Below are 25,989 nucleotides of genomic sequence, written 5' to 3'. Positions count from 1 at the left end.
CACTCACATGCTTGACCCCTCTACCCTAGCCTCTCAAAACATTCTTGATTCCAAATATTTTTCCAGACTGGATCTCCAGTCTCCTATCATGGCCTCTGTGAGACTCAAGTGTTGTATGTGACTGTCTCTTTCTCCTGAGAAGAAAAGGAAGAAGACAGTGTCTCCAAGGGCAAGCAGTCTCATCAGAGAGACACCTTTTGTTTCAGTAGGCATACCAAGCTTGGACTTGGAGCACAGCAGTGCCAGCAGACACGCCATGGCATGTCAGAGAGCACATCTGCCTCCTCACTGTCTCATGGGGAAACAGTCTTTTTTTAAAATCAGTTTAAAAACTTGCTCTGGGAAGGGAGCCCAGTGCTGAGCTACAGGGAAAAGCAAGAGGGAAACAATTTTCCTATTGTAACTAAGAGATTCAAGGGCAAGGGAAGGGGTGGGCAGAAGGACAACGAACTCTAGGGAAGAACATAAAACCACATTTTTTGGGATTTTGAGTCCCACCTAAAGTGAGGTTTTGATGCCAATCTCTGCTGCCTTTTGTTTTCCCACCTTCCCCATGATGTCCCTGGTGCTGGTGAGGAATGGCCCTCCACTGGCAGTGCTGCTTTGTTGCTCAGCTCTGCCATGATGCTCACTAGCAAGGGTGCCCTGGGAGAGGCCACGAATGCCTCAGACTGCCAAGGAAGCTGCTCTGGCTCCTCTGCTTCTTCACTTGCATTTTCTCCTGTCCAGACTCAGTGTCCACTCACAGCAGATAGTGGATGCTCTGAAGTGGTGTCACAGTTGAATTCAGAAGAGAAAAAGAGCGTTAAGTTTTAAACAAAACATTATGGAGGAAGTTGTCCACGGTGTACAATCAGAGGAAAAGGTGACAACTGGGAAGAGTGAAACACCCACATTTATCTATGGATGGTAACACCGTTAGGATAGAGACATTCTCATTTTGTACAAAAACTTGCACAGTGGAAGTCTGACAGGCACCTTGTAAAGTATAAATGAACCATGCATCATGAAGTATAAATGCATTGCATAAATACTGAATAAAATTAAGAAAATCCAAATGCTGCTTCCTTTGGCATTTTATCACAGTCTTCATACCCAAGAGATCTCTGTTAATCTTCAGACTGTCTAAAAGAAGCACAATGACAATCCCATGCTAGACAGCAAAAGCAGGATGGATGTAGATTAGCAGTATAAGGCAATGTTTTTAATAGTGCAAATGATTATCTGTCAAAATGAGCTATTTAGAGATCTGCTGAAAGCTGCAGTATGTCCATTCTTTAAATTAGGAGGTGCTTTTTAACATGATAACAGCTAAAAAAAAGGAGATGATGTCTCAACTGTAATGGCCTTTGTTTTACAGATTGTCAATTAGTCAGAGCCACAACAGTTCTTCCACACTTTAAATCTGTTTTGTACAGGGAAGTTATCCACTTACATGCTTTTCTTCTAGGTATTAATATTGATTTTTTTTTACTATTTGTTTTATTTTATATTTTCAAAAGCGCGGTGTGATTCAGTCAACGCTGAGAGCTTGCTGTGCTGCATGCTGCCCAAAACAAGGCGTGAGAGAGCTCCTGACAGTCTGCATTGACAAAAGACTAGTGAGTGGGAAGAAAATTAGAAGTACAGGCTTGTTAGGCTTGCATCATCTTCAGAAGAGGGAAGGAGAAAGCCATAACCCTTGAGAAAGCTAAACCTGCTGGCGGGATCCAGAACCTCTAATCAAGAGGCAAGATAGTAACCACACCCAGGACTGCCTGTCTCCAGAAACAGCACTGTGTTTTTGGAACCAAGGAGTAGTAGGAGGAGTGAGATGTTCTGCACTAAAGGTTTGGCCAGACCTGATAGATGGCTCTGAGGTTTCAGCGGCCCCCCAGCTCCAGCGCCCTCTGTGCCACTCAGATTGGCCATGGAGAGGCCCCTATGGAGCCCACTCATCCCAACAGCCAAAGCAGAGAGGCAGGCACCACAAGGCTCTGACTTGCATCACTCTACATGGCCAGGTGAGGATGAGGTGGCACCTCCAGCTGTGCCTCTGTCTCTGCACCAGCTTAAAGTGAACCCAGGATCCCCACAGCTGGTCAGACAAACCTCAGGCAGGATCTAATGTACTCCTGCCACCACAGAGACTTAGTTCATGAAAAATTAAGTGTGTAGGCTGTGTGAGAGAAGAGTGAGCAGCTCTTTCTCCATTCTCATTTCAGGCCTTGGCTTGCTACTGAAATATATATATAGCAACTGCTCTACGAATAAATGTAATATCATATTTTCCACATATGTTTCTTCTTGGCCAGTACTGCCTAGGGAAAAAATCAGATGTGGAAAACACAATCACCAGTCCCAGGATCCTGTCACTACCATGAATATAGGGCTCAGATTCTGCCTTAGAGTTCACAGAGTAGCATCAGTGCACAACAGCCAGGACAGGATATTTCCTCTAAAATAAAAAAGCAGCAATGCTTTTAGTCACACTGACAGCAGGGTGGAAGGAAGTTCTGGCCTCAAATTAGACCTCTAAACAAACAGGTGGCTGTTGGGATTGCAGGTAAATTACAAGTGCAAAACCCAAAGTCCCTGAGGAAAGCTAACTCTGTCTCTCTCAAGCTCAAGGTAACTTTGTTTGTCTCTCTCAAGCTAGTTCAGCATCTAGGAAATTGAGGTTTAGATCTTATTTCCATCAGGAGGCAGAGGAGGTTTGGCCTCAAGTGTCTCACCCCTGCAAGAGCCAGTGACAGGAGTCACTGTTCTGATGCTCTGGGCGGCTTGCAACTGACCTTTGCACAAATAGTCAGAAGGAGAATCCCCTTCTGCCCCTTAGTTCTCTAGTGAAAGCACAAGAGCAAGAGTCTCACAGTGCAGCCTGGACCACCCTGCTTGCAGTGCCTCTGAGCAGCGATCCCTGTGCCAGGACATGGTGCTCTCAATCTCCTGTGTGCAGCAGCCAAAGGAGCCAGAACTCCCTTGAGAGCACCACAGCCTTCTGACCTCCCTCCAGCACAAGGCCTGTGTAACCACCCCACATGTTCCTAACTGAGCATCCTTACACCTGATGGGAAGTGCTTTGAAGCACGGACTACCAAGCTCATAGCTGGTAAACACTGCAGGAGCTGGAGTTGCTGGAGTAGGCAGGGTCCCGCACAAAGAAAACTTGAAGGGGGGAGAGATGTAAACAGTGAGGCACATTCATCACACGCCAAACATTCCTGTGCAGGCTCTACCCCTACAGGCACCAGCTCTTTCGGTCCTTCCTCCACAGCTGCTCACAAGCTGCCGTGCTCTGGTGGGTGGGACTCCCCACCAGTGGGATGCAGCACCTTGCACAGCACCAGGCCTCCTCCCTCTCTTCCTGCCTAAATTTTTACCTGCAAGGATAGCAAAGCCAAGTCATTAGGGGCACAGTAAGATAGTTCTGGACAGGAGCAATGAGGTCAAGCTGCTCACTGTGCATGTGTTTACAGGGACAGAGATGTGGCTGCTTTCACCATGCTCATGACAGGCAACTGGACAAGGAGATCAGGAAAAGGGAGGGAATTGCAAAGCTTGGATGCAATTACTCATCCTCAATAGCAGTGATACAGAAACAGGCAGAGTCTTGCCAAGATGAGGCACATCTGCAGAGGCCTTTGCAGCACACACACCTCCTTGGTGTGCTCCAAGTCTTCAGGGGAGCATGCAATGCCCCGTTCAAAAGGCCTCCTGCTTAACCCATGGTGGAGCTCCATGTTCAGCTGAAGGAACTGGCCACCAGAAATCCTGAACAAACCAATTCTGCTAATCATGTGTTCTTACTCCTAACCAGTATTAACCACTTGAACTTCAACTGAACCCCTCCCATCTTTCTGCACAAATCACAAAGCAGAGATTAAAACCCAGGAAGGGAACAAGTTTTGCCAGGCTGGTGTAATCTGTAAATGGCTTAAGTCAGGGTTACTGATCAGGTAAGAGAAGCCTGCTCTATCCTTAGTCTGAGTCCCACAACAGGACCCAGTTCACAAGTCTTGCTCAAATAGAGGTGATGGTTTTGATGGTAAAATTAAATGTCAAAGCCCTATGGGCTTTGTAATATGGGAAATAAAACTTCAGAGCCTGCACTTAAATGGGACATTACATCTACAAGTTGCAGAGCAAAAGTCCTTGGTCAATTATTTGTGATTTTACAAAAAGGGAAATGCACAAGATTTGGGGGGAGGGGGTGATTCTTTCAAGGTCCCCTGGCTAGTGGCAGTGCTAGGAAGAAAATAAGAGTTTCCTGAGTGCCAGCCCTCTGCACTTAGTTCCACAAAAGCAAAAGGCTCCCTTGAGGCCCAGAAGCTAAAATACTGTGAATTTGCAATCAAGAACTAAAAGAAAAACAACCTGCTTGATCCCACTTATGGGGATTTCATTGTTTTTCCAGCTCTTGTTCTTTGTTTCCATCTGAATCAGAATAAACTCACTTCTGCCCACGTCTGAAAGAAACAATGTGGCTGATTAAAACTCTTTCAAGCCCGAGAGGCCTCATTACTGGCCAAACCCTTTACTCTGTGTGCTAGTTCAGTAAATAAAGGATAACTAAGAATAACTAAAGGTTATCACAGTGGTTAAGGGAACTCACTGCTGGCTGATACCAGCTAGAATCCTCTTAGGTAGGAACACATATTATATTTGTGTGGCATATTTGCAGGTAGTAGAAATTGATCCTATGGCTGACCTTCTTTCAATTGGTTTGAGGACTGCACTACTGAGATGTTGCTGGAAAGGAACCTGAATTGTGTTTTAACTTGTTCAGGGTGACAGAGAGCTGTTTCACTGTTCTTATAAACTCTTCCTTGTATTCCTGGTTTGGAGACTGGAGATAAACTAGAAGATTCTGTGCTTCCACATTGGGTTCTCTATTCCTTAGAGCCCTGTTTACAAGAAGTACTTACCTGCATCTTGAAACTTTCAGTAACTGAAATTTTGAATCCAGAAGGATCTCATTTAACTTAACCTCATCTTTTTAGATAGTTTTACATTGTAAATTCCACATCTTCTGGTTGCTTTGTAAATTACTAGTGAAATATAGAGCAGGATTTGCTGGGATTGCTCAAGCAAGGGAGTGAATCACCTCCCTTGAGGTGAGGAACCTGTCACTGTCCACTGAACAGATAAATGGCCCTAAAGATTTGCCTAGACTAGATATCTCACTTACCTGGAGTGGTATGAGAGTAAGCCTAAAGCTAAGGGAGAGATGCACATAAAATGAGGACTGATTCAGACAGAAAATATAGATAAAGCATTAAAACATTAAAAAACTTCCAGAGAAGTATGTGTACCAGCTCCTGATGTTGTTGCTAAAAGTTATAGCTGCAGCTGACTCTTACAGAGACAAGGTCATCTCCACTCCACCCTGCCTAACAAACTCACTTGTGAATTACTTCACTGGTTGCTTTATTCCACACCTACACAAAGGGAGAGGTAAAGTGAACAGATTCAAGGCCAGAGCCACTGTGGAACATGGACAGCCAGCCCCTCCCTCCTATAACACCAGTATTCAAAATCTGGGCACCGTGCTCCTGAGACTCCTCCCAGCCAGACTGAGTCATCGTCAGCCAGCATTAAGGAAAGGATAAAATTAGCTTGGCTATTAGAAATGTTTGGTTAATAAATAAAACAGTAGGACTTTTGCTTAAAAGTGGATGCAACCATCGACAGAGGTATGTCTTGGCTGCTTGCCTGGATGTAAATAGTGCATGGCTAAAATTATTTGCTTTGTCCAAGCTAAAAAAAAAATCCCTTGAGTAGAAACAAGAGAGCTTCCATGGAGCTGAGCATGCATCCAAGACCGTGAGTCCAGGAAGCATTAGCTGTGTGTGTCTTGGGGCGCCACTCCTTCCTGCAGCACCCTCCCTTCCCCAAGTCCCTGAGTGCCTTTTGGCTGACATCATGGCTCACGTTGGAAAAGCACTGGGATCTCAGCAGAGAGCCGTGCTGTGGGGAAGCAGACAGAGAAGAAACCATTGACAGAAGATGTATTCAAATCCCAGTGTGTTGGACTTGCAGCACTGGTCTGGCTCGTTTAATGGCTGGCTGAGGAGCCACAGTCTGCGGTGTCTGATGCAGGTCATCATGCCTCGGGAGGATCCAGATCAGCCCCTCATCCTGTGTCTTTTCTTCCAGGGAATTCCTGCTCATTCCTGGGATTTTTCCTCTGTGGTGAATATGTCACAATCTAGGTCACGTCTCTGTTGCTGCAAAGCAAGAGTCTGCAGCTGCTAAATGCACCCATGACTGGAGTACTGAAGGCACAAAAATCCCAGCAGCTCAGGGAATGGAATGGAATGAAATGGAATGGAGCACAGAAGCAGAGAGTTGGAGAGATGGTGCAGTGGGAGGAGTCAGGGCAGATGCTACAGGCTGGAATGACTTTGTGAGCAGAGAGAAGCAGCAGTAAATGGCCTTTACTGTCCCATGGCAGGCAGCAGGGAAGGTGTGGCAGAGAGCAAAGGAACACAACATCGGAAAGCAGCCCCTGCTGACTCACCAGCTGACTCACAGCCCTGCCCAGCTTCTATTCTTTTTCCAATCAAGGAAACAGCAACTTCCCACGAACTTCTTTTAAGGCTGGTTTGGATGCTGAGCATTCCTGCACCAAGTTTCCACTCTTGACAATCCCCTGTGCCCTTCTGTATCTGTTTCCTAGCAGGAGACACAAACCTTCAAAGCACACAGTGTCCTGAGGGAGGAAACGGTGCTGTGGTGCTGTGGCCACTCCAAGGCAGAAACAGGATTGACATTTACTGCTGATCAGCCATGCAAGCTGGGCCTCAGATGGCCAAAAACAGGCTCTCTCAAGAAACGGGAGGCAAGGGGAAAATTCAAGCTGGGAGATTTCCATTCCAGCACTGAACCTCTGCCTTTCTGGGGAAAATGCTCACCTTCAGAGCACTGCTCTGAAAGAGGAGATTGCACATTGTTCTGCTGTACTTTAAGGGTGGGAAGATGACAGCCTACAGTGGGAGACATGAGAACTCAGGAATTACAATTGCTTCAACTAAATGCCTTTCTGGATCCAGGAAAAAAATCTGTGAAAATCAATAAGTAAGAAGAATGCTAGAGATGGAAGAAAGGGGAACCAAAACCCAAAGAATATACATTGAAAGATTTCAAGAACAGAAAAATTACACAGGAAACAGGAAAAAATCCCTACACTGGCAAGGCTAAAAGGGAGTTTTTAAAGTCCATTAGGAACATAAACAATCTTCATAACACTGCAGGCCAAGAAGTAGATGAGAAAAACATTAACAAGGCTCCAGACAGGCACAAGGTTTTTAGAAATGTTTTTGTTCTCTGTCAGGACACAATGTTGTTTTCAGTCCTGCCATGATCTCAGAGAAGGACCAGCACTTTGGTGAGACCTATATCCTAAAGCACTGGGATAACCAAAGAATGCCGGTCTCCTGGTGTGATCCACAAGCAAATACAAAATTGCACTGAGAATGTGTAAGGTACCATAAAGGATTTGGGACACTAAGAGGCTATGTCAGTGACACCAGCAAAGGATTTATTTTTAAGACCGATGCCTGTAACACAACCAAATATGTTTATTTATTGCAGCTCAAAGACTACATGGAATTTTCTAATCCAGATAATGACAACTCTGAGAAGGATTCAAGAGTCACCATGGACATATACCTGGATTCACCCAGTGCAGTGGTGTGGGTAAAAAGGCCAGCGTGATCCTCAGATAAACAACTACATAGAAAGCTGTGGTAGGAAAATGATTACATCTCTCTAGTTCACATTGATGGAGCTGATGCTGAAACAGTTTTTATATTTTTGTTGTTGATGGATTGGATAGAGAGCAAGAAAAAGCCCTCAAATAATTGGTGTGAGGAAGAAAACAATCCCAAGACTAGAAGAGCCTAGGCAGCAGCAAGACTAGATTACAAAGTATAAATACCTAGTGAGAACACAGTCTTTTAAAATTACCACACAAAGGCACAAAAGGCACCCGTGGTTGGAAACAAAGACAACTGAAATTAAAAATAAAGTACAGTTTTAAACTGTGAGGATAATTAATCACTGAAGGAAATGATCAAGGGAAGTGGTGACTTCTGCTTTTCATGTTTTCCATGCAGCACATAATACCTTTCTAAGCATTGCCACAGCCAAATTGCTCAGCAAAGACTGGAGCAGCCATGGGAAGGGGGAAGATCTGTGGATTTGTTATTGTCTACTTGCTTACATTATCTGATGACATTTCAATGCAGAATCCAGGACACAGGAATTCACACTTGCCACCTTTACCACTGAACCTGAGTGGTGTCCCCTTCTACATCCCTGCATTTTGGTGGATCTTTAATCCCTTCACTTAGGCTTGGCTAGTCCAAACCACACAGAGAATGCCCCTAAATGTCAAAGCCTGCCTGGTGGGGCAATATTTCTCCATGTGTGGGGTAAGCTCTGCTTGGGAAGGAGCTCCGTGATACGACCCAGAGGGACTGAGAAGCTGATGGTGCTATTGATGAGTGTGGATGTGCTCTGAGAATAATTACTGGGTGAAGGCTCTCTGAGCATTTGAGCTGGGGAATAGACCAGCTGTTATTGTTAGGCCCTGGAGACAATACCGTGCTAAACTTCTTACTCCTAAACTAAACACAAACAAGTTCAAGATTGGGAAAAACTCTGTGTGATTTGACATCTTTAAACCCAAAAGTTGTGCACCTGTGAAGGTTAGGTGCTTCTGCAACAAAACTGAGTTTGTATTTTTAGGAGTCTGGGCTCGGGCACCTCCACTTCACCAATATCCTTCTTTAGCGCTCAAGGAAATCAAGCCCTTGACCATAAACCAAATCTTGGTACACACAATCTGGGGGAAGGGAAGCTCCCTGGGGAACAATTTTGGCCAAAGCCACAAAGCCATTCCTTTACTATTTGAGGAATCTTCCAATCTGTTCAGAGCAGGGACTGTGGTAGTTTTTTACACACAATGGAATGCTTGCCTTTTCCTCTAACCCAAGAGCAGGAGAGGTCCCTTCAGTTCTGGAGGTCTTTAATCAAGACTTGATACCTTCTGCCAGATGGATATTACAACTGGACAGTAGGCACTGCCTTCAGGAAATGAGCAAAACATGACATTCTGCTGCACCACGAAAGTCAAATTAGCATAACAGTCAGTGCATCCACAGATCCATAATCTAGGAGTAACACCCACCATCGCAGAATGATGCACTCAGTTCAGGCTGCTGCGAGCTGTAGCCCAACAACACCAATTTCCCAAAGCCAGACTTCTCTGCAAGGTTTGATCTTGAGTTTAAACTGCTAGTAGTGGCAGAAATCATAAACCCATTTCACAGGGTGCTGACAGAGGCTTGTAGATGAGAAAATGCAATGCTGGATACTTAGTTACTGACAGGTATAGCTTTGAGGACCTGACACACTAATTACAGCCACTATTTATTCAACTTCAGAGCGAAGCTTAACTTGCTTAAAATATTTGATTTTTTCCTGTACTAAAGGTCCAGTTCTTCCAAGTGCTTTCTCTGACGGCTCGTTGAGGCAAAGGGTGCAATTGCCATGGTCACTGTAGCTCCCTGGACAGCAATATCTGTGGGACCTCTTGTGGGCTCTCTCCTAAATTGCATTTTGGATGTCCGGCACTCGGGAAAATGTTTCTGTGCTCACTTGTAGGTACATCAGAGAGCCTTTTACTTCACATGCATAAGTGTGGATTCACAGAAGCTTGACAATAAAGTGCATCTAAAAGGAGCGATAAACACAAGGAGGGAGCTGCATTTTAAGAGGGGGAATTTAATTCCTTAGTGATTGTCGTTTGTCCTTCGGCTTCTTTACACAGACAGCAATGATTACAGAATCACAGAACACTTTGGGATGGAAGGGACCTTAAAGAGCACCTATTCTAACCCCCTGTCGAATGGCTCAAAGCCCCGTCCAGCCTGGCCCTGGATGCTTCCAGGGATGGAGCATCCTTGGCTTCCCTGTGCACCCTGTTCCAGACCCTTGTGAAAAATGCGTATTTTATGATTGGCTTTTTGCAAATATTAAAATGAATATTACATCTGCTGTGTTAGAAAGTAATGCTGTATTAATTCTCTTAGGAAGTGTGTTAAATATAGTTTTAGGTTATAAAAAATGTTAAAATAGAAACTATGCTATGTAGGATACTTTTTTTAAAAGAAAGGACTTGCAGTGAGATAGCAGCCACAGGACACCTGAATCTTTCAGAGAAAAAGAATTTATTGCCCTCTTATCAGAAGAAACAAACTTCTTCCCACCTCGAAGGTGCTGTTAGGATTTAGAGGAAGAAGTTGACTATGACCAGACAGAATCCTGTACTTGAAGGGAATTTATGCAGCATGTATGAAGTGTATGAATATGCAACAGGCTGTTTTTAAGGATTAATGCTTTGTTAATGTGTGTCCTTCTTCGAGTTCGTGCTGCCCAGAAAAAGGTACCCGGACGTCCGTAACTCTTTGTCGCTATTGTCTCACATTGTCCTAATTAAAATTGTCCAAATTATTATTACTCTAATTGTATTGCTATTTTTATATTAATTTTATGACTATTAAACTTTTAAAATTTTAAAAACAAGTGATTGGCGTTTTTCACAGCCTCAACACTGTCACAGTAAAAGACGTCTTCCTTATAGCCAATCTAAATCTATCGTATAAGCATCTACACCATATAAAGGACTTCTTCGCAAGGAGGGCAGGGACAAGTCAGACGTGACTTGCGACCTTACAGTCACAGTTAGGCTGATGTTCCTAATACACCCCGCCGCATAAAGAGAATGCCTTCTCCTCCGCCTGCCATTGTTTCTATCCTCCCCTGTTATCTGTCCAAGGCTACTCAACCCTCCTTTCTCCTAACCCCATCCCTCCCGGCCCTGACCCCGCAGCGCAGCCGCCATTGCCACCGAGGCGGCGCTGCCGCTCCAGCACTTCCGGCCCCATCATGGCGGACGCGCTCTCTGTGCCCGTCTCTATGGTCAGCGCTCCCGAGTCTATGGCCTGCCGCGGGGCATTGTGGGTGTCTGGCGGAGTTATGGTGGCGGTGTAGGGCTCGGCTGTGCTGAGCGGAGGGGGCCGCGTTGTGAGTGCCTGGGAAAGCGGCGGGGAGGCTGCGGGAGGGGTCTGAAGGCGGAAAGGCGGCTCTGGAACAGGGGGTGTCGGGGGCGAGGCGGGCTCGGCGAGGGGCCGGGCTGCGGCCGGGTCTGACGCTGCGATTTGGATTCCCCGGTCAGGGCTCAGCCCGGCAAGGCCAAGGCGATCCGGCTGCGGGCCGAGCTCGGTCGTTCCCTCTTGGCCGATAACTCCTGGTAGTGCTAAAGAGGCTTCTTCAGGTACTTCTGAAATCCGAGAGGTTTAAGGTTGAGTCTGGGTGTTTGAAGGCCAGCTTGAATCCAGACTGAGTTAGTTCTGCGAGCAGCTGCGGTTGTTTATCCTGGAGAAGAGGAGGCTCAGGGCAACCTCATCGCTTTCTACAAGTGCCTGAAGGGAGGCTGGGGCCAGTTGGGTGGGCTCTTGTCCCAGGACAAGAGGAAATGACCTGAAGTTGTGCCAGTGGGGGTTTAGGTTGGGCATTAGGAAGAATTCCTTCACCGAAGGAGTGATTGGACATTGGAATGAGCCGCCCAAGTTAGTGGAGCTGTTGTCCCTTGAGGTGTTTAAGGAAAGACTGGATTTTGGCACTTAGTGCCCTGGTCTAGTTGACAAGGCTATATTCAGTCACAGGTTGGACTCAACAATGTCAGAGGTCTTTTCCAACCTGGTTAATTCTGTAACCTAAGAGAAGCAGGGATGCTTTCCAGATGCTTCCTGAAAATACTGGAGCCACACCAGATCTTATTCTTCACTTGATTTCATGGATCCCCCTGTTACACATCATTAGAACAGGATAAGTTGTGGGAACAAGTGACTTTCTTGGATCATGGGTCTGGCAGAATGTGTGCCAAGCGATCTAAAATGGCTCACTGATCTTCAGCTGACTGGTACAGCATCACTGAAAAGTGACAGCTGTCCTAGATTAAATAAACCAAGGCTAGTTACCATCTCACTTATTTTTAAAGGTTTTTCCCTCTGTTAATTTTGTTTTTTGAGTGGTAGTTCAGTGGCAGTAGCTGTTCGGCCTGATGGGACGTTACTTTGGGCCACACATGATCTTATCATTTTGATGCTGAAGTTGGGTATTTTGTGCTCTCATTCAGAGTGACAAACTAAAAAACTAAGCTTGGTTTGGGCTTGCAGGGTCTCCAGGTCCTGTCAGGCAGTGCTGAACGCGGTGTGTGCTCCCAGGGTGGCTGAGGCTGCTTGGAGCCTGTTTCACTCTCATGCATGGAAGAGCTGATAGTGGAAATTTGGGCATCTGCCAGTTTGGTTTTTAGGACATGCTTGGTTCCTGCATGTTCTGGGGGAGAGTTGGTGACAATTTTTCCCTTTATCCAAGCTTTTTTCCTTGCCCTTTGTTTATGTTGCCTGGTGTTCATGAGTGGTTAGTGATCAGCACCATCCTAGGCACGCTGTGTCCCTGTGAGCCAGGAGTGCTCTGGGGAGTGATGAAGGGCTCAGCCCAGTAGGCAGTCCTTCTTGAGGGTGGTTTTTCAGGAGGGGAAAGAGTTTAGTTACCAGACTGTACTGCTTGCTTTAGGGATGGGAGATCAGTTCCTGGCTGGCGTTATTTGCTTTACAAACATAGCTTCATACTTAAATAGAGTCCATGTATCATTTCTCAAGCATATTGGAAAAGACTCTGTTGTGAAACCTGAATAGATTCTGTCAATAAAATGCTACTTAAACTTGGAGGATCATGAGCTGAGTGACAGCTGGTATACCAGCTATGTGTTACCCCTGGGGCTTGTCACTGCTTCTACTGTTCCAGGGGCAGAGTAGCTCCTAATGAGTGTCTTACCCTGTGAATTGTAGTAACAACTTGTTTCATCCCTTGGTTCTGTAGGAGTGAAGATGACGACAGCAGCCAGGCCAACGTTTGAACCTGCCAGAGGAGGAAGAGGAAAAGGTGAAGGAGACTTAAGCCAGCTATCCAAACAGTATTCTAGCAGAGATCTTCCTTCTCATACTAAAATCAAATACAGGTTAGTATCATTTTTGGAGTGTCAGGGCAAAGCAGGCTGGGAATGACTGTTTTGTTATGAGTGGCACTCTAAAATTTTCTCAATACATATTGATGTGCTTGACACTGAGCAAGGTCCAGATTGTGCAGGAGTGCTGAACAAGTGGGCTAAAAGTGAAAGTCTCAAAAGCAGAGCTAGGAGTTCAAATGCATTGCAGGTGATTTGGGGAGGTTTAATTTTAGTGATAATTTGTTGCTGTTTATGTACATGAATTATCAGAAGATGAACATTGGAGACTGGACTTCTTGGCCAGTGAAGTGGAAAGTGAGTTGGCATTGTGGCTGAGCCACAGGGAGTACTGTCACTTACAGAGCAGGTTGGGATGAGAGAAATGAAGTTGAGCACATCTTGAGAGCTGGAAAACCACATCATGTATTTGGCAAAGGACCACTGTAAGGGCATTGAGAGGAGGCAGGGGAGCCATGGAATAGCACTCGGGTAGTGGGATGTGTTGGAAGAGCTGATGTTGAGCTGCAGGTAGTTTACACAGGTCCTAGGAGAAGAAAATTCTTTAACCAGTGAGAAAGATAAAGTGATCTCATTAATATTTTCCTATGTTTGAAATGAATAATATTTTTTTTTCTTTTTGAAAGAGTAAATAAAACCTGGAGTCAGTATGATAAAATTTAAATTAAATCTGTCAATCTAAAAATGCTTATTTTATCTAATTGATGTTACTCTTGTCAGTGAAATTACTATTAAAGTTTTACTTTTGCCATTTTTTGTGTAGATATTTACCCTGCCCCCTCTTCCCTCCTGCCCCTTTGGTTTTCAAGAATATGTATTCATAAGGGAGTTAAGTGTTTTGGAGAATACCAAAAAAAACAACACAAAAAGTGCTGCCAAATGGGGAAAATTTATGGTAGTTTGTTTTGTAAAAAAAAGTGGGGTTTGAAGCACCAGTCTGTTGTTTTGGAAGATGTCTGTGGGGACAGAATTATACAGTATATGTTTTAAATCCCTCCTTTTGTGTGAGAGGGAGAGATGGAGGGAGCATCAAGTGTCTTTTCTTCTTCCTCCCAAATAGCTAATAAAAAGTTGTCTTTGTTAAATTGCCAGGACTGTATCACTGCAGGAGAAGTCCAGTGTTTCAATCCCACTATGTTTGTGTGCATGGCACAGGGTTTGGGGAGATTTTGCAGCTCTAACAGGGATTCCAAATTCAGTTTTTTAATTACAAAAGCCAATTAAAGGCTTAATCATAAAGACAGGCTGTGCACACAATGTGTTCAACCTAGTGAAATGCAGACAGATGTTACCATCCAGTTTTGTAGGAATTTAAGCAGGGTCTTTTCATGCATTCAAGAGCCACCAGGAGGGGCAGGGCTGTGTGGTGTGGCAGGTCTGTGTGTGCAATGCACATGCACACAGGAGGCCTCTGCTGAAGAGTGAATAAACATATGTTACATGGAACCCAGTTCTTGTTCCCTGTCCTTACCTGTCAGCCCAGGATTTAGTGGCCTCCATGAAAAACTTGTCCCCAGCTGCAGAGTGTCAAACTCCAGGCTTTCTCCCTGTTTGTTGTTGTAGACAGACCACTCAGGATGCTCCTGAGGAGGTGCGTAACCGGGATTTCAGAAGGGAGCTGGAGGAGAGAGAACGAGTTGCTGCCAGAGAAAAGAACAGAGACAGACCAACCAGAGGTAAAAACCAAGAAACATAAATATTAACTCCTTTGTGAAACATTGCTCTTGCATGAAATTTGGTGTTGTAAGAAGTTTGCAGTTGCAGACAGCATGTCATGAGAGTAGAATGTAAGGTATTGGCCTGATAGTTCAGAGCTGTTGACCTGCAAGGGAATGTCCACTGGCTTTCACGCTGGCTTCATGCTAGCAGAAATCTAGGCCAGCCCGTAGAGAAGCATGGCCAGCTGATACAGGACAATTGTAATGAATTGGCAACAAGTGTGTACAGCTAATAAAGGGCTTTTTTTTGTACTTGGACCAGCAAGACCGGAAGGAGAAAGTAATGACTCATCTTCTGTTACAGCACCAGTGTAACAATAAATCTGTTTGAAAGTATGCTATTCTTTTCACATATGGTGAAGTAATAACAAAATCAGAGAGCCTTTTGAGAAATATTAATTTTTAGTATTTAAGTACAGCCTCTTGTACTTCAGGTTTAGCTGTGAAGCTATTGCATGGCTTTCAAATTCACAGGAGAAAGTAGATGTGGTTTGGACCAAACTAGCAAACAGTAATGCTTTGGGATCATCCTAAATGGCAACCCTCCAGTTGGATATACGTAATAAAAATATTTCTCCACTTCTGTTTTTCATGGATTTTTTTCTGATTAATAATAATGTCAATAGTAATTACTTAAAAAAACTTCTGGAGGCCAAACTACAAGTGTGGGATGTTATTGCTGCTCTTGAGGTTTCCTGCAGTGGAAATCAACAGGGACATTAAATTTGAGAAGTGAGGGGAAAGTAAGCATAAGCTTGTTTATCTCACTCTAATGCAAGACAAATTGTGAAGATTTTTGCTTTCTGACACTAGATGCTGTTAAATGAAGTGACTTAGACACTTTTTGTTTTTACTCTTACTCCGTAGAACATACAACATCATCTTCTGTGTCTAAGAAGCCTCGACTAGACCAGATTCCTGCTGCAAATCTTGATGCAGATGATCCTCTTACTGATGTTTGTATCTTCTTTTCTGTCTTCTTTCCATTTATTACCCTGCCTTAAGGATTTGCTGTTAATGCTATAGATACTTCTAGGTTGCCTAAAGATTTCAGACAGGTTCCAATGTATTTTCCTTTTACAGCTTCTGAAGTGTGGTGAAAGTCCAGAGTGGTTCAGAGGATTCTGGTCCATGCTGTAGTGGTATTCTTGGAAAGCACAAAAAATCTAGGAAACTGAAAATACCACTTGCAGTATGGGGAATTACCACTGGCTTAGTAAGAATTCCCCAAGGGTAGAGCTGTTGGGGTACCTGCGAATGACTGTCTGCAGGAGCTACCAGTGCTTGCCTATGACTGTGCTTCTTATTGCTGATATGTAGGAGTTAAGTCAGAGGCTTGACAATAAGCTCTGGGTTTTTTAATCCTGTGGTTTTTGGTCCCAGCAGTACCGGACAGGTTAATCAGGCACACAGAATTACTTGTATCACAATGATTGGAGAGTGACTGGGGACACCTAGTCCCTAGAGTCTGTCAGTTACCTAGCATTTTTAATTGCAGTCATCCCAAAAGCATAAACATATTTTTCTCTTGACTTTACTATAAAAGAGCAAAAACCCTATTTGTATTGTATTTGTTGCTACCCAAGTGTTTCAGAAATCAGCCAGCAGCAAAATGTAGCCTTAGTTTGGCAGCCCAGGGCCATTTTTTATTAAAGGAAATGAGCTGATTCTTGCTTTCCATTTGTTACTATTAGGAAGATGATGAAGATGAGGACTTGGAAGACAGTGATGATGATGACACTGCAGCCCTTCTGGCTGAACTGGAAAAAATCAAGAAAGAAAGAGCTGAAGAACAAGCTCGAAAGGTAAAATCTCAGACATTAAAAAGCACTTGTTTTTTGCGAACTGATGTCTGTTAAAACTGGTGTGCCTTAAGTACTTGGGATGAGTGAGAACTGGTAAACAAAGTGCTGTTCAAACCTCCTCTCAGATGGATTTGTTTTTCTGTCTAATAATTACTGGGTTTTTTTTCCAAATAAGACATATTGAATATTTCACTCACTGAAACATTTCATTCCCTTTTCTTACACTTTGTACAGGCAGTGAGTAAAGATAGTCTTGATTTCATGTGTAAGTCCTCTGCACTCAGCTATCATACCAAAGGATATAGTGGCATTAGTGAGCTGCATGCAATCTGGTGTAATTTAGTTTGCTAACTAGCTTTTATGAAACAAGAAGTAATATTTTTATTTATGAAATAAAAATGTGTGCTTTTTGGTGCTGCTTCTTATGGCTACAGGTTTTATACAGCAGTTGTTCTGTTACACCTTTGGTGTTGCAAGGAGCTCCAGTTTGAACTGTAAGACCAGAACTATTTTTGTGTGATTAAACACAGGCAAATTCATTTGAAAGTTGTCTCTGCAAAACCAAATAACAATACAGTAGTCTTTTCAGAACTGGGAGACTCCATTCACGTGCAGCTTTCATACCTGTCTATAATCTCTCTCTCTACATCATATTCTGCCCTTGAAAGGGGAGGAAAGTCCCTGTAGTGACAGATGTTTTCCTGTGAGTGGGATTCAATCCTATCCTAGTGGTCCTTGGTGTAAGAGGGATTGTTGGTGTGGAGTGCATTAGCAAGATTCCTAACTATCCATTGTACTTTGGAGTTTGGACTAGTTTCTGGGAGTGGTTTGTGTTGTCAAACTTACCAGGTTTTAGGTTTGTATTGGGTACTGGGGTAACATTGTATTGCAGCAGTGTTTAGAGTCCAGGTATTTCATCTGCACTGCTGAAACACTCCTCTGGTGGTGCAACAGAAGTAGTGGGTATGTACAGCATTCCCTCATCTGCTTTTACTAAGTGCTTTCTATTTTTGAGTAAGGCTTAAATAATTTTAGTGCTTTTGTGAAACTTTGGTTCCTTCACCTGGAGTGGTTTTGTACGTTTTTATAGTATACTCTCCATTAGTGTAAAACAAAACAAAACCCCCAAACCATCAAAAAGTCTATCAGAAAACCAAGCTACCTGTCACCTGTGTGTAAACTTATCTGAGGTATTTTTTAGAACATGCTAAATAAGCACATTAGATGCTGATTAGGAGACTAGTCAAAGGCTGCTCTGACAATGTCATGTTTTAGTGCCTCTGAACTACTTATAACCTTTCCTGTAGCTTAACATACACATTCATAGTTCAGTGTTTTTCATGCATGTTTAGCTGGAGCAAACAGGGCTGAGCTTCCAGCAGATACTAGGAAAAGCTAGGAGAGGATAATGTTTTTACTGCTGTTGGCAGCATTGTAGTTGTGAGCCTGTTCTTGCCTAACAATATAAAAATTTACCTTTAGAATCAACAAGGCCTGTAAAACAAGTGAGCTCTGCAGTTTTGCACTTAAATAGTATGCAAGGCTAAAAGCTGTACCATGCTGCTTCATTGCAGAAATTGTGCTGTACAAGACTGTTGCTACTTGATTGCCCATCTGGCCTGTGAGAGGTTTTCTGCATTAAAGGATGTCTGAAAGTATTTCTTGTGTCTTTATCTAGGCATTTGAGGCACACATCATGAAGGAATGAATTTGTCTTTTGTAGTAACAACATGGTGAAAATTACTTAAAACCCTGTCAACAATTCGACCATGTATTCCTAGGTGAAATGTACTAAACTACAAATTAAGTGTAGCCATGTGTAGGAAAGATTTTAACTTCATGTGTCCTTGCACAGTACTTAAAATGAAATTGTCAGTCTGTGTGGATTTTCCACTTTGCTTGATAGTTGTAAGTTATGCATCAAGATTAAGCAGCATAACTGGTCACATTTCAGTGTAGAAAGCTTGCATTAGGAAAATAATAGTAAATTACAGCTCAGATAACTAAGTGCTTGCTTCTTTTATAATGTGTGGAAAGTAGGAATATCATAATCTCTCTGAAATTGTCATTTTGTCACTAGATGGTGCTAAAAGCCACAAAGTATTTGGGATAGCTCTTGTTTTGTTTTGCTGTCTCCTACAGATATTCTATGTTACTTTCATTGATGTTCTCTTACCCAGCAGCAGGGCTTGTAATGTCCAGTGCTGCATGCACAGTGAATAAGATTGTGTTATTTATTTGCAATAGTGCCCACTATTGCACACTCCGAATCTAGACCTACAGTGTTCACAGGTAGTCTCTCTTTAAAATTGGCACCTTCAATAAATAGAGGGTGCTCTATAGGTACCTGGAATTTATTTTCTTGTGGTTTTTTGGGGAAGAGCAAACTAAGACTATTTTGATGGAAAAAGTTAAAGCCAGAGTGGGCCACAGCCTTGGAAAGAGTCTTTAGGAGTGTCATCTTTGGAAAGAAGTCTTCTGTTTGTTGGCTTTGGTGTGCAATCTCTTTAGGTTATGCCTTGTTTTCCACGGCTTTGGAATAAGGTGTTACAGGCTAAGCATTTTAGAGTTATTTTAGATAAAATCCTTTTCCCTTAAGGTGCATGTTATTTCATGTTACTATGTACTGCAAGCCATAATTTAGACCTAATTTTATAGGTAACCTTGTATTAATAATTCAGATGACTTCAGGATAGCATCTCATGTAAAGTCTTAGCTGTGCTGTTGCTGTTAATCCAAATCCATGTTCAGGAATGCTTTACCTGCTGAAATGCTGCTGTCCAGAGTAGACAACGTGGATAAGCCAGTGGCCAGGCAAAGAGAAACTGTGGAGTGAATGTTCTCTCTTCACACTGATCGTCATTCTCTAACCCCATTGTTACACAGACAGATTAATGTGTCTCTTCTTGTCATCTTCTTGGAACATTCCAGGGTCTTAACAAGATTAAGTAGGTAAACTACTGTAATATATCCCAAACCTCTGCCATATATAGATATTTTCTCTTATACTTTAGTTATTTTGATTACTTCTGGGACTTCATTTAGAGTAAACTGTATTTTTGTTAATAGTCTTCACTCATAACTTTGGTGTCCATTATTTAAGTTGCCATTAAAGGAGAACGGCTTCTTTCCAAATGTATCTGTGCTGAAACAGCAGTTAAAAACAAAATATGTGAGTCTGCTTTTTATGGGGTGTCCTGTTCTCTGTTAACTTCCCTTATGGGCAACACCAATTTCCATAGAAACCCTCTAAATCTGATTTTGACAATATTAATATTAAGAGATTCTAATTGTTTGTCAGTCAAATAAACAGTTCCTCTCAAAGCTTGTTAACTTCTCAAAATGCTTAATTCCCTGAAGTTATGTAGAATCATTAAATAAATACTATGGATGTTTTTTAAAAATTGTTTGAGCGTGGGAATCCTCTTGATGTTTCCTCTACAATTGTAATCTCAGATTGTTTCTGGTAGACACTAAGCTGACCAGGAAATTCTAGTTTTGAATGCCCTTTCAGTGGAATTATTCTAGGTCTGTATAAAACTGTACAAACCCAAAATCGGTGTCTGTTTTAGCCATCCACAGATAGGTTTCAGGAAACATTTCAATATTCTAAATTAAGCTTTACAATGCTTTTGTTTTTCAGTTTTCAAGTGCTTCCTTAAAAAGTAAGTTGAAGTAATAAAAAGAAACATCAAACCAGTGAGCAGCTGAATGTATGTGTGCAGTTCTGGCAAACCTGTTTTAATATCCAGTCGTTCTTTGCTTAGCTGAGAGCAGAAAAAGTTTTCAATTTGTTTTCTAACAGTTTTATTTCACCAAGTGATTTCTCTATAACTGAATATATTACTTTACTGGTGGTCAGAGTAAATCTTAGCTCTGCACCCCCCATTTTAGCCATGTCACAGGCTTTCAAATAAAACATCAGAAAATGAGTCTTGATAGCTATTAACCTTTTCACTTTAAATCTCAAGGATCTGACTAAAACTAGAAGATCAAATCAGTGATTAAGAAAACTTCAGTCAAGAGAAAAAAGCACATGGCAGAGTATGTTTCTTCATTCAGTGTGTGAGACATGCCAGGAACACTTAAACCGTGACAAGAACTAGTGATAACATCCCTTTCCCTGTGGACAAAATCACAACAAAGCTATGTGTGGACACTGCCATTGTGATTACTTGTTGCTCTGTATTTTTGAAGTTCCAATTAATTATTTGAATCTCTGTGTTGCACAGTTAGTAACTTGCGCAGGTTCAGATAACAGGGTGTGTCTGTGCATTCTTGAATTTCATTCCCTGCTGCTAAAGGCAGTGCTGTCATAGTTTGTCATTCAAAAATTAGCGTTTAAATCAGGTTATGCAATTCATATTTTTAAACTTTTTTTCAGCCTTTGATGAGATTGGGTATTTCAGGTTTTCTTTCAGCTGCTCAACATCTATAAAAACTGAGTAGCATAACTAACTTTTATACAATGGAGTCATTTGGGGAATTTCAGCACTTTCTGTAAAAGTAATCTTGCTCTGTGCTAAAGGTAGGAACTATGCTCAAAATAAACATGGTAATGATGTTTTTCTTTCCTTTGCAGTCAGAAACAGATATGCCAAGGAAAGAAATTCCCAAGATTGCCTCTACCACTTGTTTTATCTGCCACTTCCCAATCCCCTGCAACTGTAGTTGACTTAAGTCAATGCAGTGTTTTTGCTAGCAATAATCAGCTGTAGACAGAATTCAGTTGAGCCCGAAAAGCCAAATTGTTGGGGCCAATGTACAAGTTGTGTCTCATAGCCTGCATGGTGGTGCAGTGGAGATGCAGGCAGTAGAGCCTGGAGTGTGGTTGGTCTCCTATGTCATAATTTAGTGTGAGCTCTAAAAGCAGTCTTGGCTCCCTCTTGTATCCTCTAAGCTCACATCTGCCAAGATGTGAGCTCAGGTGCGTATGGGACCATGTCCAGCTGTTGGTGTCTTAATCCAGAGCTAAATCCCTCTTTTAGTCTTACACTAGTGCTTGTAGTATAACACTTCTTAAAAGTGTTATTTCAGCTTTGATTTTTTTTTCTATCACCGCATTTTGTCACTTAATGCTTTTCTTTGTTATTAGAAATTGAACTATGTCAGACTGATTGAGGCTGAAGGATATCATGTGGGTTATGTCAAAGCAGATAAAAGGTTAGAGTGATGTATGTATGTGATGCCTTTTAGAAATCTTAGTATAGAAGATTAGAATGTGATTCTGTGTGTGTGTAGGAAGTACAAGGGAGTACTGTCTGCCTATTTTTTATGATTCTTAATATTGGCTTTATCTTTCTCTAGTGATTCTGAATATTTCCCATTCAAATGACTGAGTGCTTTTTGCTTCTCTTCATGCATGGTGGAGAGTGCTGGAATTGTCAGCTTTGTAGGAATTGATGAGATTAAATCTGAAATGGGGAAAGGGAGGCAGGAGGAACTGCAGTTCCTCCTGAAGAGGTACTGGCTGACTCCAGTCGATTTTTGACCACTAAAAAAATTGTATGTGAAATGCATTGTAGTTCTCTGCATGTCAGTGGTGGGTGGATGCATTTTCATGCATCATAAAAACCCAAACCAAATTAGTAATGTCTGCCTCAGATAAGGTAATGCGTGATGCACAGGTTCAGTGACTTTGGATTGTGGCTGAAGTTAATGTCTTAGAGGATGAGACTGTGCCATGCTCTACCTGCCACCTTCAGAAGAGTTCACCTGGACTCCAGCTCTAAAATGAGAAACTGCTGCATCTGTTTGCATATAGAAGCTTGGAATAAGTTCACTCCACAGAGCCATTTTTCAATAGAGGGCTATTAATTTCTTACAATGGTCTTAATAGTGCTGCCTTCTCTTGATTAGGAATTTTTGGTTTGTAACCTTTTCATTTGCTCTCAGTGTTTTTCCCTGGCCTGTTGTGTTTTCAAAGCCTCACTTTTAATGCAGCACTGGAGATTAAAGTTAGTGGTGCAGAGCCCACCTCATTTTGGACATCACAGGGAAAACTTCACATGCTTGCATCCAGCTGTAAATTTGCTGATGCCATAAGCAGTACCTGATCACCTCCTGGGAGGTACCTGAAGATCAGTACTGGGTTTTCGCTTGTTCCAGTATCCAGGATTTTGCTTGGTTTGAAAGCAGTGCTTTGCATGCATGTGCTGTACAACAATCTGAGGGCTGCTGGATTTCTGGGAACACATGGCAACAGACTGCAGTAAATGGGATTTCATGGCTCTTGGCTGTTCCATGTTACATGGAAGGAAGATGGTAAATCAAAGGTTGGCATCCTGTGCTTAAGCAGCTGCATACATTTCTTGTCTCTGATCCACAGTGAAAAGTATTATTTGAGTTTATATTTCTAACATGGGAGGTAATTGCTGTTCCATATCAAATATTTTTGTTCTCCATGTTTTCTTACTTACTGGGGTGATAATAACAGAAGCTGGACAGCAAATATTAGATTTAGAGCTGTTTGAAAATTCAAAACCTCAATTGATTTGTGTTAATAACTTCTAATTGTTGTGGTTTGTGTTAAAGCTCCATGGATACAGTAGCAGGAAAGAGCAAGTTTTTCCAAGGCATATATTTTAATAAGGGCATTACAGGGCTTGTCCTGAAGCTGTACTTTGCTTTTGAGCAATGTGCCCATCTGGGGAACTTTTTCCATCCCACTAACAATTAATTGCAGCTGGTTCTACATTTTGTGAGAAGCGGTGTAATGGTAGATGTTTTTTTATAACTAAAACTTGAGTATATTTTGAAAAGTAAAATCTTTACCAGTGATTCTGTATCATCTACTGTTTGTGTGTACATTAAGTCCATGTTCTTAAGAAAGCAGAGGTATTTTAAAAGAAAATTTCGTAGAATCACAGAATGATTTGGGTTGGAAGGGACCTTAAAGGTCATCTCCTTCCAACCCCCTTGCTGTGGGCATGGACACCTTCCACTAGACCAGGTTGCTCAGAGCTCCATCCAGCCTGGCCCTAATCACTTCCAAGGATAGGGCATCCATCCAAAATTTCACATGCCTGATCAATTTAATAGAAAAATACTGTAAATTGTAGGTAATAATAAATAACTTAGTATTGATTACATGTTTGAAGCTAGGAAACTCTGGCTAGCATCATCATCAAGTTTAGCTTTTAAACCTTGTTAACTCCTGCAGCAAGGAAACTGTTTCCTGTCTTGAGATCCTGTAGAAGTCCTCAGCAGTTAATTTACTGCAGGCTTTTTCTTTCTCCCTAGCTTGGGGACAAACCCTCACCTCATGATCTCTTTGTTTTTAATTTATGTAATTTTTAAAATGGTTTGATGGTTTGATTCTCCTGCAGTGCTAATGAGGTTTCAGTTCATTTTTTAACCAGTGTCTTCACGCTGTACTTCAGAGTAGGAAACCTACTTAGTTATCCTAATTTAAAGAATAACTTTCTTTCCCTACTAGTTCTTTCATCAAAGAAAACTCCCTGCAACATCTGTGGAAGCTTGTGGAAAAATATATAAAGTTAATATTAAACATTAATTTTGAAGTCTGAAAACATTTAAGTCACTAGATGTGCTAATAGAGCTTGAAAGTGTGGGCAGTGAAATTACTTTGTGTTACTTGTAGTGCATTGCTTCACTTAGGCTTGAGTTATATGCATTTGACAGTACAAGGACAAGAAAATTTGTCTGCTTCTTAATATTGAAACTCTTAAATAGTCTTATGACATCCTCTGTTCATTTCACTGTGGTGAGGTTCTCAATATTCTTTTTAATTGGTCCCTAGGGAAGTTGTAGTTGTAAAATCCAAACAGCTGCTGAAAATAGAGGTTTTAATATGCTGTATGTTTTCTTCTGCCTACTGAATATTGTATGATGTACTGTCTTTTCTCATGAGGATAAAGAAACACTTTTAATGTGTATACAGTTTTTAATATAATAAATATGTATGCGGTAAAGCTAGAATTTACCTGAATATTTGATGGCACATCAGATCTAAGTAGAGCTGATATGAGTGTTGCTAGTTTGACAGTTTATTAGCAAAGTCAAGCTCTGTAGAATATCTGCTTCTGTCCTTAATCTCCTCATGTGCAAGTGCCAAACACTCTGAAAAATCTGAGCTAAGAATTAAAGCTCCATCTGTGTGAGTGTTCAAAGCTAAATAATGTGTGTCTCTACCAACTAGATGAGAAAAGTGGCCTAGAAAAATAATATATGCATTTCTGGTTCTCAGGAACAAGAGCAAAAGGCGGAAGAAGAGAGAATTCGGATGGAGAACATCCTGAGTGGTAACCCACTGCTGAACCTCACTGGGCCAGCACAGCCTCAGGCAAACTTCAAAGTTAAAAGGAGGTACTGTGCAGTCTGTGCAGTGACACCCATCCTCTTGCTGACTCTCACTGTTCAGAGTCAGAAAGTGTTAGCACTGTAGCTGGTTTCTGTTTCCTTCCTCAGATCTTGTCACAAGCATGTAGGAGATAGCTTGGAGTAGAAAAACAGATAATCTTTTCTGAAAGACTGAAATCTAATCCTAATGACTAGTTGTTCTGTAAGAGGGTCAATCTCCATTTATATGTTTTTGTATATCTCACCTAATTTTGATACAAGCTTACTGAAATGAAAAATTTCTGTTTTCAGGTGGGATGATGATGTTGTCTTCAAGAACTGTGCCAAGGGGATAGACGAAACGAAAAAGGACAAAAGATTTGTCAATGATACTCTGCGATCAGAGTTTCACAAAAAGTTCATGGAAAAGTATATCAAGTAGTACAGTGTGCAGTAGTGCAGAAGGACTTGGTAGGTCATGGCTGTTCCCTCCATTTCCCTCAGAATTTAAGACTGAATGTTTGGTCATGGATTCTCAAATGCTTTTCCAAGACCAGCAACAGCTTCATAATTAATAAGTGATATGTATCTGGAGTTTTTATTCCTGCATATTGTTTTTCTTTACAGTTTTAATTAAACCAATTTGTGTCTCATGAATGTTTTTTTTTTCTTCATGTGTGTTTACTTTTACTGTCCACCTGTAAATGGTAAAAGAGAGAAGCTGATTTGCAATAAATACTCCTGATCATTTAAATTGCTTTCCAAAATGCCCTGTATTTGTAGTGATGATGGTTTGTAACTTACACAGCTTAGATAGATGTCAGTATTAATCAAAGGTGAGGAAGAGCTGAGTATGGGAAGCATTGTGAGCTGAAAAGAACTATACTTTCTGTGGCAAACTGGACTTCCTCTTAAAAGCTAGTTAGAAACTTAGTTAATCTTGATTTTTAGTTTCTTTTTTTCAGTCTGTGTGTGTGCCCCTTAATGGTGGTAATATAATTGTTAGAAACTTGCAAGTGCTTTTATCAAACAAGTGATACCAAGATACCATAGAGCACTTTGTTTTCTAATATCTGTGTTAACATTT

At 41.9% G+C, this 25,989-nt stretch overlaps 1 protein-coding gene across 2 annotated transcripts; it reads left to right on the top strand.

Moving 5' to 3' along the window:
- The first annotated feature begins 10,972 nt into the window (after positions 1–10,972).
- Positions 10,973–25,669, top strand: CWC15 (CWC15 spliceosome associated protein homolog). Of its 2 annotated transcripts, none has more exons than XM_059465879.1 (7): positions 10,973–11,073; positions 12,934–13,072; positions 14,642–14,754; positions 15,664–15,752; positions 16,491–16,601; positions 24,811–24,929; positions 25,215–25,669. In XM_059465879.1, exons 2-7 carry the CDS (start codon positions 12,942–12,944, stop codon positions 25,342–25,344), a joined length of 693 nt encoding a protein of 230 aa, XP_059321862.1. In that variant the 5' UTR covers positions 10,973–11,073; positions 12,934–12,941; the 3' UTR covers positions 25,345–25,669. The 2 variants fall into 2 exon arrangements, with proteins under 2 accessions (XP_059321862.1, XP_059321861.1); XM_059465878.1 differs by lacking the exon at positions 10,973–11,073 and adding an exon at positions 11,159–11,323.
- Positions 25,670–25,989: the final 320 nt, after the last annotated feature.

This window comes from Ammospiza nelsoni, chromosome 2 (assembly GCF_027579445.1).
Source record: "Ammospiza nelsoni isolate bAmmNel1 chromosome 2, bAmmNel1.pri, whole genome shotgun sequence".
Lineage (NCBI taxonomy): Eukaryota > Metazoa > Chordata > Aves > Passeriformes > Passerellidae > Ammospiza > Ammospiza nelsoni.
Note: the sequence above shows the minus strand (reverse complement) of the source record. Positions and strands in the feature narration are given on the sequence as shown.

Excerpts from the sequence above, each read along its gene's own strand:
- CWC15 (XM_059465879.1), top strand. The coding sequence starts at position 12,942 with ATGACGACAGCAGCCAGGCCAACGTTTGAACCTGCCAGAGGAGGAAGA. Across the intron at positions 14,755-15,663 it reads CAGAGACAGACCAACCAGAG|AACATACAACATCATCTTCT; the intron begins GTAAAAACCAAG and ends CTTACTCCGTAG. Across the intron at positions 15,753-16,490 it reads CAGATGATCCTCTTACTGAT|GAAGATGATGAAGATGAGGA; the intron begins GTTTGTATCTTC and ends TGTTACTATTAG.